The 12,157-nt window shown below is 40.7% G+C and overlaps 1 protein-coding gene across 3 annotated transcripts in view; it reads right to left on the bottom strand.

Moving 5' to 3' along the window:
- CIAO3 (cytosolic iron-sulfur assembly component 3) overlaps positions 1-12,157 on the bottom strand; it is a 127,391-nt gene that overhangs the window by 66,063 nt on the left and 49,171 nt on the right. For all 3 annotated transcript variants that reach the window (XM_085629356.1, XM_085629358.1, XM_085629357.1), the window contains exons 7-9: positions 11,482-11,600; positions 10,266-10,395; positions 9,004-9,076 (exon numbers count right to left, since the gene is read on the bottom strand). In XM_085629356.1, the coding sequence (XP_085485482.1) occupies positions 9,004-9,076; positions 10,266-10,395; positions 11,482-11,600 (322 nt within the window). The remainder of the gene's footprint in view (positions 1-9,003; positions 9,077-10,265; positions 10,396-11,481; positions 11,601-12,157) is intronic.

The raw sequence follows: 12,157 nt of genomic DNA, 5'->3' as shown, positions 1-12,157 counted from the left end.
CTACTCATGGAAGCACTTTTTTCTATCTATAGTAGGGGATATCGGCTTTTGAGTCACTTGACTATGTACTTGTTCAGTGGTGTATATTATAACACCAGGATGGTCTATTAGTCATATCAAACAACAATATTAAAGCAAAAAATAATTCTTTAAGACACTAAATCACCACTGGTGCTGGTTTTTTCAAAACTCTTGAAACGAGTTTGGTTAATAAATACATTGGTTGCTCTTTGTGTATTTTTAGCAAGATATATTTGTTATGTATGTTTATTTTTCCAGCCTTGAAAAAGTCTTGGTATAAGACGAAACACGTGTCGGCTAGATCGTGTGCTGGGATTTCTGTTTTAACAATAAAAGATGACAATCAACTGAAGGGGTTTGTATTCTTTGACAATCAAGAATATTGATTGATGGAACTGATCCTTCCCACCTGTAATGATGAATACTTGTAATCTTTGGATACAGTGATTGCTGGACTGAACATTTAATAGATAGGGGTGTGCTGTTCAGGCTTTTTCTATAGTTCAATATATGCATGTTGTTTAACATGCTGGCGATGTCTGCAGGTAGTAGACGTTAAAAATTTGCCTTGAGCACCCCCACCTAATTGTGAGTAGTGAAACCTTACGCTGGTGAGACATTTTTTTCAATCAATAATTTGTGGGTAATATTCTGGTGTGCGGTTATTCCTTTATAAGGAACACTACTACCTATTTGTTATTGTACCAAAACAACCTCTACTAGTCTCATCTTACTAAGAGTTGCAAACATAACTGTCCAGTCCTGCGAGGCAGTGGCATTCCTGATGGATGCGGAAAAAATGTTTGACTCGCAGCCTGCACCTGAAGCTTTTCTATTTTACTGTGTAGTAGGGCTCACAGATTAAGTAATGAATATCTGAGTTTTGCTATGCACTTTTCATGTATGCATATTACATTTTGGTGCGATTAAACTTCTTATTTTTTCATTTAAAAAAAAAGCATTAGTTATTTTTTCATTACAAAAAAAAGCATTGGTCTGGACATTCACTTATTGGGTCCATTGTGTTATGGCGAAGGTGCGAGTCTATACCCCCTTCGTACACAAACTCCATGAGACGCCTTGGACAACTCACCTTCGTTATCCTGATACTCAAGTGCGGTAGTGGTGTAATTTGAAGTGCTATAGGAGAGTGGGCCAGCCCCAGGGCATAAGTAGTAAGAAGCCCCAACCTCCATGATTGGGACCTCATAACCACATGTGTGCACAGTGGCCCCATGAACAGGTTTGAACAATACCTAGCGATGGATGTTCAGAAAGGGGATGCACACCCACTGCTTTTGCCCTCTATTTGTGACAGGTCATGAAAGGCTTCGATTAGATTAAATAACCAGGCTAGCATCCTCACTGGCCATACTCTCTCCTCATACTGAGAAGCAGACCACATTTTTAAATACTTAAAATCTCTATATGCCTCCTCTCGAATTCTGTGAGTTTTTTTACTCAACCAATTCAGCACCGGTGATCGACACAGCCTGGTATATTTATCTTCTAGCTCGCTGTATTGCCTCTTCAACCTGTGTAGCGTGGATCGATCTTAAAAGTCTGGCATTTTTGGTCAATACTTAAGTTCCTAATGTATACCTTAAAAGTGTCCCATACCTGGTCTTTCTCCCTTTCGCATTGCAGGATTGATGACTGGCCTCTCCCCTGCCCCCCCCCCCCTGCCTTTCTTAACACGAGTTGATGTATAGTGTGCTGCATTGTCGCTGTAGTCCCCCGCTCATGAGAGAGCAAGTTCCTGCTAAGGGAGTTCCTAGGCCTGGTCTAAGTTTTTTTTATTTTTGTTGTCTTTCTTACGAAAAAAGTTAATACGAAACCTTCTTGTAGTGTTGGGTTAAGTCGTGGGCGTCTGCAGCCGTTGCACGTGCGGTTTGCTCCTGCTCTCTTGACTGCTGTATTATTGTTGTCCTCCTTCTTCTATGTTAGCGGCCGGCCCAGGCGGTTGTAGGCCCATGACTGTGAATATTTGATGTGTAAATAAAGGTTTAAAAAAAAAAAAAAAAGTGTCCCATATAATATCTTGACTGGTATTTTGAAGTACTCATGCATAACCTGCTTTATCTCTTTCCGAAACTTCCTGTCCATTCGTGATTTAGTAGTAAAAGCTGCATGTCCAATGGTTATTATCCAGAAGCATAGGGTTCAGAGTCATCACTACCGGAAGAGTGTTTACTAGGCTGGATCACAATCATCTCCACATGTGTAAGCATTACTCGTAAGGTCCATTTTACACTGAATCGTGCACCATGGATTCATGTGTTTATCCTCTATCACCAGGGTTCCTTTGGCCTCAGATATTTAACAATGAATATGGTTTACTTTGTGACAGATAATGGACTTGCAGTGCTGGAGGATTTATCCAGCATAGGATTGAGGATAGCAATGAAGTTACTGCCCCAAGTATGAATGTGGTTCTATTGTAGGACTTGGCCTTCTCTGAAGGGTCACCCCCAAACTTTTTGCCTTCTCTCCCAGTTTGCGGAATTTGTTTTGTTCCACCAAAGGTGTATTGCCGGTCAACCTGACTTTGTGGCATGCTGTCACGGGCCTCTGTTGGCTAAGTTTTCTTTGGTTTGGGGACTGAAGTCTGATCCAAGGGGAGGAATAGGCCACATCACTTTGTTGGCCATGTTGGTACTGTCTGCCTACTAGGATCCAACTGAGAGCAAATTATGGTTAGGTGCTGCACAGATGGGGTCAATAGGTGAAGAGAATGGTTCCTATAGGTCAGTTCAGTGGCTTAAGAAAGTGTAGACAGAGGGATCCAATTGAGTTCAACGGAGCAGAGAACTGGCAATGGAGTCTGCAGTGGAAGGACACTCCCATGTTCAATATCCTAAGCAGGGAAGCCCATTAAGGTATTTATTAGTTTCCCCTGGCTTTTGGCTGGGGAGGGGGTGTTGAGGTGGGGTTGTGTGTCCTCTCTGCAGGGTCACCCCTAATCTCTTTGTATTCTCCTCTCCTGTTTTGCTGAATTCGTTTTTGTTGGCCTTAGGAATCTCTACGCTTTCCCACTCCTAATCAGTGCTCAAGTGCTTGTGCTCAATCACTACAACATAGTAAATTTGACTTACACCGGATTGGTATATTTAATTTACTTATAAGCCCCTAGCAAAGTGGTATTACATATACCTATGGCTGGTAAATTAAATGCTCCTAGTGGGCCTGCAGCACTGATTGTGCCACCCACTTAAGTAGCTCCTCAAAACATCTCAGGTCTGCCATTGCAGCCTGTATGCAGTTTTAAACTGCAAATTCGACCTGGCAAAATAAACCTCTTGCCAGGCCTAAAACTGTCTTTTTATTACATACAAGTTACCCCTAAGGTAGGCCCTACTAGAAAAGAACAATATATTCTAAACTGAATGAAGTCACCTATTTGTTTTTTAATGAATGTCTCCTAAATAGCCTTTCTACAACAGAGAAACACACACACACACCCCGCCCCCTCCACCACCAACTCGAGTTTCATGTGCTGTCCTTTTTCAGCAATGGCAGGAAGGGTCAAATTTCTTATCAAGTTCTGCAGAAAATAACACTATTAGCATGAAGACAGGATACATCAACCACAAATGTTTTACTGCAGTGGTTCAGTTCTAATCTAGAGTAGTTATTCTGTCATAAGCATTTTGACCAGCTGTCCCTGTCAGGCATAAGAAACACAAATAAATAAAGAGGCCGTCTAGTAATCTGCAGTAGATATCATTCATCCTTGCAAAGGGTTTGGGAGTATTTCTCTTGCAGCAGATGGGCATGGGTTGAGCCTATACCACTATTTATGATCTTACATATCATAGCCTCCTGACGTTCCTTGAACATGTGGGCCTTGCCCGTGTGAATAATTGTTTTACCTGGCCAGGTAAAACAATGCATACTCAGTCTGCATCTGTTGAAGCTTCTTTTTTAGTTTTTTCAAAGGTCCTTATGGCCTCCTGTACTGCAATGGTGAAGTTGGGGAAGATGGATAGTATCACACTTTCGAAGATTAAATGTGTTTATTCTCATGCCATCCGGAGTACTGCGTATTGATCCCTGTAATTTAGTATTTGTACAGCTATCAGACATGAAGGAGCACTCAGAGATGATCTGAGTACCAGTTAGTGCTATGCTCAACCCACCACTAAGTCGATAGCTATGCTCTGTAGAGTGTTTCAGACCAGTGTTGTTCCATTAATCATTCTGCAACAGCAGTGGATCTAAGAAGGTACATGGACCGAGATCTATTTATTAGCAAGCATATTTATATTTGCAGTCTCCACCCACTTCTTGAGATGTGAATAATCCCAACACTATGGGGTTGCCAAAGGTAATGGGACACTGGTCCACCCTATCACACACATTTTTTGTGCAGGATAAATGCTTGCACTGACGGAATATTCCGTTAACTATGGAAACATATTATAATGTGCTTCTCTCATAATACAGATATATTGCCCACCAGGCTACTGCCTTTCCCTATCTATACTGTATATAATACTGTCATATAATCAACCACTAGGTCAGTGTAAACTTTTGTTGTATGTAACTGGAAACTTATAATAAAACCTCAAACAAAACAAAGTTTCACCTTTTTGATTGACCTTTTTGACACATCTCAGATTCATATATACTCCCCTTCGGAGCACCAATAGAACACTAGGTAGCCAGTTAAGGAATTATTACTGTTCCCGAAGGCGCCTTGGAAAACCTGTCAACCTAATATCAGGATGGACAGGTTCCCAAGGGGGAGGGGTGTATGTGTGTGTGCGCACACACATACATACATATATATATATATTAGTTATAGTTAGGACCACGTTTCCATAGGAAATCCGCAACATTCTATTTGTAATAACTTTGGCGCCGGTCGACGAATCCTCGCGAAATTTTCAAAATAGGTGGGGCGCTATGCTCCGCTCCTACCCTGAAAGTCTCGGGGGGGATTCGTCAAGCGGGGGCTGAGAAAAAAGGGGGGTCCCAAAACGCGTTTTTCCCATGCATTTTTCCATAGGACCTTTAGACACAGCTACAGCCCGAACGGCTGAACAGAGTTCCTTGAAATTTGGCAGAGAGGTAGTCTACAGGTCAAGGAAGTGCCTTTTGTAGGTTTGGTGTAAATCTGTTCAGTAGATCCTGAGAAAATAGCCTTTAAATCAATATATATATCTGTGGCAGCTTACGGTGCGCTTATCGTGCGCTTACGGTAAGCTTACCGTACGCGTACGGTGCCGTGCGCGAGCGCGATTCTGATTGGCTGTTTGATCTTAGTAAACATTCGAATCGGTCGAAACCAGGAAGCGGCGGCCGCCATTTTCTATCTCGCACTCTGAGGGGGAGGAGGAAAAACAAAGGCAAAAAACGTGTAAAGGGGATGTTTAGACTGCTACCAACCACCTAGCCTTGATGAAGGTATCCCCTAAGAACCCCCAAGCCAAAAATTCAAATTTTAATTTTTTTGAAAAAATCGGCGATTACGCTTACCGTACGCGTACGGTAAAAAAATTAAAAAAAAAAAAAAAAGTTATCGACACACTCCACAACAATGAAAAATTCAAACATTACCTTTCACAAGGAAGCGCATAATATGTCCTCCATGTGCGCACGGTGCACGAAGCGCATCGTGCGTACATGGCCCATCCAGCGTAACGTGGGCACGCGGTGCGCGTAGCGCACCGCGTGCCCACCGTGCGTGCACGGCACTAACTGCGTAAAGTGGGCGCGCGGTGCGCGAAGCACACCGCGTGCTCACTGTGCGCGCACGGTGCGCGAAGCGCACCGTGCGCGCACGGAACGAACTGCGTTAAGTGGGCGCGCACGCCACGAATGGCGTAAAGTAACTTAGCATTTAAAAAAACGTACAAATTCACTGAAAAAACCATAGGTTTCACACACGTTATAGTTAGGAATTAGCATTTAAAAAACCTTGCAAATTCAGTGAAAAAACCATAGGTTTCACACATGTTATAGTTAGCTGGACATTTTACTGATAAAAAACCAATGAAATTCCCCCGTTATAGTTAGTGCAGGCAACTATAACTCACGCGACCGCAATCCTCTGCTGATGCTAATACTGTATTTAGACAATTATTTGCCCATGTCTTCTTCCATTAAATTTTAGCTATACATATATTACAAATATTTTTTTTTCATAAAGACACATATGTCATCAGCAGAGGATTGCGGTCGCGTGAGATATAGTTGCCTGCACTAACTATAACGGGGGAATTTCATTGGTTTTTTATTAGTAAAATGTCCAGCTAACTATAACATGTGTGAAACCTATGGTTTTTTCACTGAATATATATATACATACATATACACATATATATATAAATATATATATATATATATATACATACATACATACACACATACACATGAATAACTATCAACAGAATATCAATTAGTGGTGACAGCTAAAAGGTAACTATAACAAGTTCTATCTCCCTCCTTTTTGTTCCCTTGGACATCAGGAGTCTTAAGAGATAGTGTGTCCCTTCAATAGAACTCTAGGGTCAATACGTGAGGCATAAGAACTCACGATTTGAAAAAGTGAGCCCACTCGTGATGAAGTATCTTGACAGGAGCCACTCGAAGGTAAGTGGCAATTTGGCGTCCTCAAAACAGGGTAGCCAATAAGGACTCCTTTGGAGTTACTTTGAGCAAACCAGTGGAGCGCTTATAATAAACCATGAATCCCCGATTGTTTCTTTGTGGGTCAGTCATAATTCCCCAGACTACTGTCTGTTCTAGATTAGTTTAGCAGAAGGGTGTATACTAGCTGGGTCCTTTCTCCCCTTTGTACACCTTTTTTTGGTATTGTTTTTTCCATGAATACCTCCATCTTGCCAGTGTTGGAGAGTTCCAGAAAACCTTTGATAGGAAAACTGTTTCTACAGGTGAGGGGCCTTCAAATGCTGGCTTTTCACACATAGGATATCTAGTACTTTTTCCATTCTAGATGCTTCTCTCCACCTACATTTGAGTCACAATATCAAAAATATGATGAGGTTCGATTGCTAATCTAGCCTTTCTTTCACTCAATTCATTTGCAGGGAAAGTGTGTATTTTTTATCACTTGTATGCAAACTCTCTTAGATCAGAGCTTTCACGCTTATGTTGCTGTCTAGCTCCCTCTGTCCCTCCTTTGCCGCAACTTACTGCTCCAATTCATTGTAAGTGGATGTCGTGGATTTCTTGGTATCAAATGTCACTTTAGGTAGCCTCCGATTTCCTTTCTCCATGGTCGTCTCTGCAAAACATATTGCGTGATGCTTAGGAGAGAACCAGAGAGCTTGCTACAGAACACTGACTGTGAAATTGCAACACGTACCAAGTTGACAGGGGATATACATCACATAGGTATGGCAACTCCCCTGTCCGCCTCTGTCACAGTCAGGGATATGACCATTGCTCTGTGACCCAGGGCCCAAGCAGCTTCTCAAGCTGGACTTCACTTCTTTTGTAGCCTTTGATCGCCAAGCAAAATTCCCCAGAGTATAACACACTGCAAAAAACTTAAGGCAGCCACTTGGTCTGCTTGTGACATGTAAACCAACCAGGCCGCATATCAACTCCACATAGACCCTGCAGCACTTCAAGTTCCCAAGTGGCCAAATCGGTTGCTTGGGGTGCAGTCCCATGTATCCCTGTCTCTGTACATTAAGGAACAAAAGGACACAGTCACTTGCTTCTGCCTACACTTACTTGGAGCATTTACAAGCAGCTGTGCCCTTGTACCAATTACAGAGCCTAACGGGCCTGATTCGTCCCCCTATCTTCTTACTGGACTCTTTCTTCACTTTGTCCAGCCAGGATACAAATAGCTCATTCTACATGCTCAGATTCTTTCCCATACCCCCTTACTAGCCACTTTCTCTACTTTGTCCAGTCAGTAATAGCTCATTCTACATGCTCAGATACTAGATGGTCATCTGCGGATGGGGTGGGTAATTGGATCCAATAAAGGTTGGCTACTTAGCCACTTATATTTACTTCTAAATACTTACGTTGATTTGCATGCATGGAGATAGGAATTTCTATTTGTTCATGTCAGCTTTGTTTGTCTAGGTGTAGGGTTTCACTTTACCAAGATTAATCTTGAAAGCAACAACTTTCAAACTCTGGTACTATTGTCTACAAACATATTCATCTTATGCACTTCACCGTCAAGAGATTATGCGTTAATGTTTGTCAACAGCTGTGAATGAGAGGACAAAAAGGAGCAAAGGAAGCTGCCACCTTTTAGCACTAATCTTCCATCAGCTACTCATCAAATTTTTACAACTGGATAAACAGCGCAGCTTTATGCAAGATGTATGGTTACCAATACTTTAAAATATAGATAGAGTGGGCTTTGGCCCCTTCCAGAGGAGTATTACTCTCTCACATCTTGCTATTGGCTATTTGGTGTATCTAATATTTGCCTTGAAGGAAGAATACCCATTGAAATGCATGAGGTACTATCTTATATCTGAAAAGCACACTCAATCGTCATGATATCTGTCACATGCAGTTCTTTATCCCCCATATGTATTCTATACAGAAAAAAGATGTTTTTGCAGCTTTTTCCCCAGGCTATGGTAAAGCCAATAGGGCAGGTTTAAATGAGATAAAAAGTATTTGTACACGCAAAGCAAGGAAGCAGCATTTGTGAATGTCTGTTTTTACATGTGCTGGCACATTAAAGGCAGGCCTTTTAGTTTTGCCAATTCTTATTCTCTCACTCTTCACCACAACATTCCTTGAATTCCTAGCGATGTCAGTGCCATCATCATAGATCTATAAAATTTACAATCACATCTTTTAAAAATGCAATTGTCCAGATAAAGGTCAATTAAATTCTAGGCTTAATTTTCTGCACCCTTCAAAATAACCAATGTATCCAGTTTTCCTGTGAGGGTAACCTAAAAGTGGACCCTATTGTGCAGACTTCTAGAACAGAACATATTGGCATATCTAAGGATGAAATCGGATTCTTACTGTGTATCCAATGTGGCTGGATTGAGCTCAGACAAAGACACGCCTTCATGTTCCAACATTCTGACCACCTCTCCTTAAAAAACAAAAAGTGACTGTCAGCAGCCTACATGGTAGATTTCAGAAGGTAAGACAGAATCAGAAAGTGTAACTCCTTCCTGGCTTCAAATGTACAGCAGCGTGAATTCTTATGACAACAAAACAAATTCATATAAACGTATATATTCTTGTAAAATAATAGTTAACCGTTTAAAAGTATCCTTTCACTGGAAACAGAGTAACACAGGAGCAATGCTACATAACTTTAAGACAATCAGTATAAACAACTGATGTGTACAGTATTTTCAAAAATAAGGAAGAGGAAACAAGGTGAGGCTGTTTCCAAAAAAGAACACTTAGGGCCTGATTAAGAGTTTGGCGGACAGGTTACACCATCACAAACGTGACGGATATCCCATCCGCCCTATTACGAGTTCCATTACATTCCATTGGATATAATGGTACTCCCAATACGGCGGACGGGATATCCGTCATGTTTGTGAGGGAATTACCCGTCCGCCAAACTTGTAATAAGGCACTCAGAGTCCAAATAAGGGACACGTTGTAAATCAACTCAAATGCAATAAAGCACAGAAAGGTTTGTGAGGGACAAAGAATGGATTACCTTAAAAAAGGACTATTAAGAATTTCCACTTCCAAAATCAGTGGCTTCTAAAGGTGCAGTAGAGCAATCCTAAGGTTCTTGTTTGGACAGGCAGCCTTGTATAGAACTTTGACATACTTCAGTGTTGAAAGGGAAAAGTTAGTGATGGATTTCAGTATTGTAAAGGGAGGGTTAATTAAATGCATTGGCAGACTCTGTGTTCTGTAGCGTTAAAAAAATGTGATCCTGGAGAGAGGCAATCACCGTTCTTTCGTACAGTCTTAAGGCAAATGGGGAACTTGAATTGCTACCACGCACTTTGACAACACACTACATGAGTAATCTTGCAGAGATTTGTTTCCTTTTAAAAAGACTAGCAACCATCTTACAGTCAGGAAGCCTTTACCATACCCTCCTTACTCTGTAGTGATAAAAGCAATGCATTTATTAACCCAGGGATGCAGAGAATATTATACGTATCCAATATATGTACTACAGGGGATCAGGTACAAGGTAAGAAAGTAGCAGAGAACAAGCTTTATACCTCAGGCTCCAAATTTTCCGGTGTGGTCCACAGATCTCAACATCTAACTATATTCTAATTAAATCAACTGTGTTTTACCTGTAGTGATCACACAATCCACTTCCCGGGTCTCATACTCTTTGTTAAAAAAGTCAGGCCTGGAAGCCTCTAGTTTCTTGTCGTAGCATGGCATCACAGTTGCATGATAAATTTGATCAGGACTTAAATCCTGCAAACACAAAAAGGTGGCAAAGGTTAATTTCAAGCAAAAATTATATGCAAATATTCATCAAAAGTTGTTTGTTCCAGGGATTTGACGATGAAGCGTTCTTTGATGTAGTTTGACTGAAAGACAGTCTTTGAAAAAAACTCCTCTTATTTTAATTTAATGTTTAACTTGATTCCTTTTCCTTCCGTCTCAACACTACTCCAATTTAAGAAAGAGGGAAGGTTCGCCACTTTAAAGAACACTTTATCACAACAAAGACACGGTCCACATCCACTCTCAGAACCCAGCTTTCCCTCCAATCACTTGCAAACCATGTCTTTGTTTTTGACCCCGTACAGCACAGCACAGCACAGCACTGCCTTTTAGCTAGGTTTGTGCTACACAAAACCCTCATACATATGTGTGATGCAAAGTGTCTCCACTGCTGCAAGAAGACCTTCACCAGTGTGCATGCCATGTCGATGTGAAAATTCAAGAATAATTCTACAAAACCCTTAATTGATCCAGAACAAACACATTAGAAATTGCCTTTCTACCTCTTGGAGTTCTACTCTACAGGATTAGAGCAAAACTATTTATTTCTGATGCAGTACATCCTCTGCCAAGGAGAGCATCTCATACAAAGACAGAAGGAGTGAGCCTTTTCATTTTCAGGTTAAGTTGTAGACGGAGTTAGAGTTGAAGCTTATCGTGTTATTTATGGGACCAACTGTCTCAGGACTTAATAAAAGAAACCACTGGATACAAGGCTTGGCACAATGTCCATTACATTATTTGACAATTATGCCTAAGGACAAACGGAACACAGTGGTATGAAAACTAGTTCTACAATTATATTAAAAGAGTCCTGTGCTGACCGTGGGATTGTCAAGTGATCGCTGTGCAGGGCCAAACAGTGGGAAGAGAGAAACATATGAAACTTGACTTTAACAGAAAGAAAAATGGAAATAAAAACATGCAGAAATATAAAATAAGAACTTTACCCTAGGGTTATCTGTGTGAAAATTTTTAGATGAGAGAATTTTTGCTAGGGTGAAATGACAAAACCATTACTGTTATCCACTGTACAAAACATAGGAGTGTTACCTTCTCCTTTGCAAAGAAATCTTTGACTAATGACCCCATGACTTGCTGGGGAGACTTAGTAGTGCTGATGTATGGTATTATGAAACTTCCATGCGTTTTCTCAGCATAGCAAATCCAGCCTGAGTAACAAAAGAAAAAAAAAATCAAGAACAGAAACACTGGTTAACAGCATCCATGTATTCTCCAGACCAATCTGTGTGAGAGAATATATATATATATATATATATATATATATATATATATATATATATATATATATATATATAATTAACTTTTTGGTCATTTAACTAAGGCTGAAACCGGTAAAACAATTTACAATACAGAGAAAGAAACGGCCAAGGTCTGAACCATTTACTCCCCAAAAAGAATTAAGAACACATTTGATCACATAGTGAAATATTATTATTAAAGGATGTTTTAAAACATTCCAGAGACACAATATATCTCCTATTGGACACCCAGCATCTTAGCAAATTTAATTGAGGTTCCTTGTGTATAGGAATATTATGGGACTGTCAATATTTTTGACAATGCCAGAAACCTGTAAGATTCTAGCAAAAAAGGGCCCCCATCTGCAGAGGATCTTGTTCAATTTAGGAAATCTGCAATGCTTTCTGTTGTGATCCTTCTTGGGGGTCAGAGAGGGTGGGGTACAAAAAAAGAAAATCACCCCCTC

The sequence above is a fragment of the Triturus cristatus genome, chromosome 10 (assembly GCF_964204655.1).
Source record: "Triturus cristatus chromosome 10, aTriCri1.1, whole genome shotgun sequence".
In the NCBI taxonomy this organism is placed as follows: Eukaryota; Metazoa; Chordata; class Amphibia; order Caudata; family Salamandridae; genus Triturus; species Triturus cristatus.
Note: the sequence above shows the minus strand (reverse complement) of the source record. Positions and strands in the feature narration are given on the sequence as shown.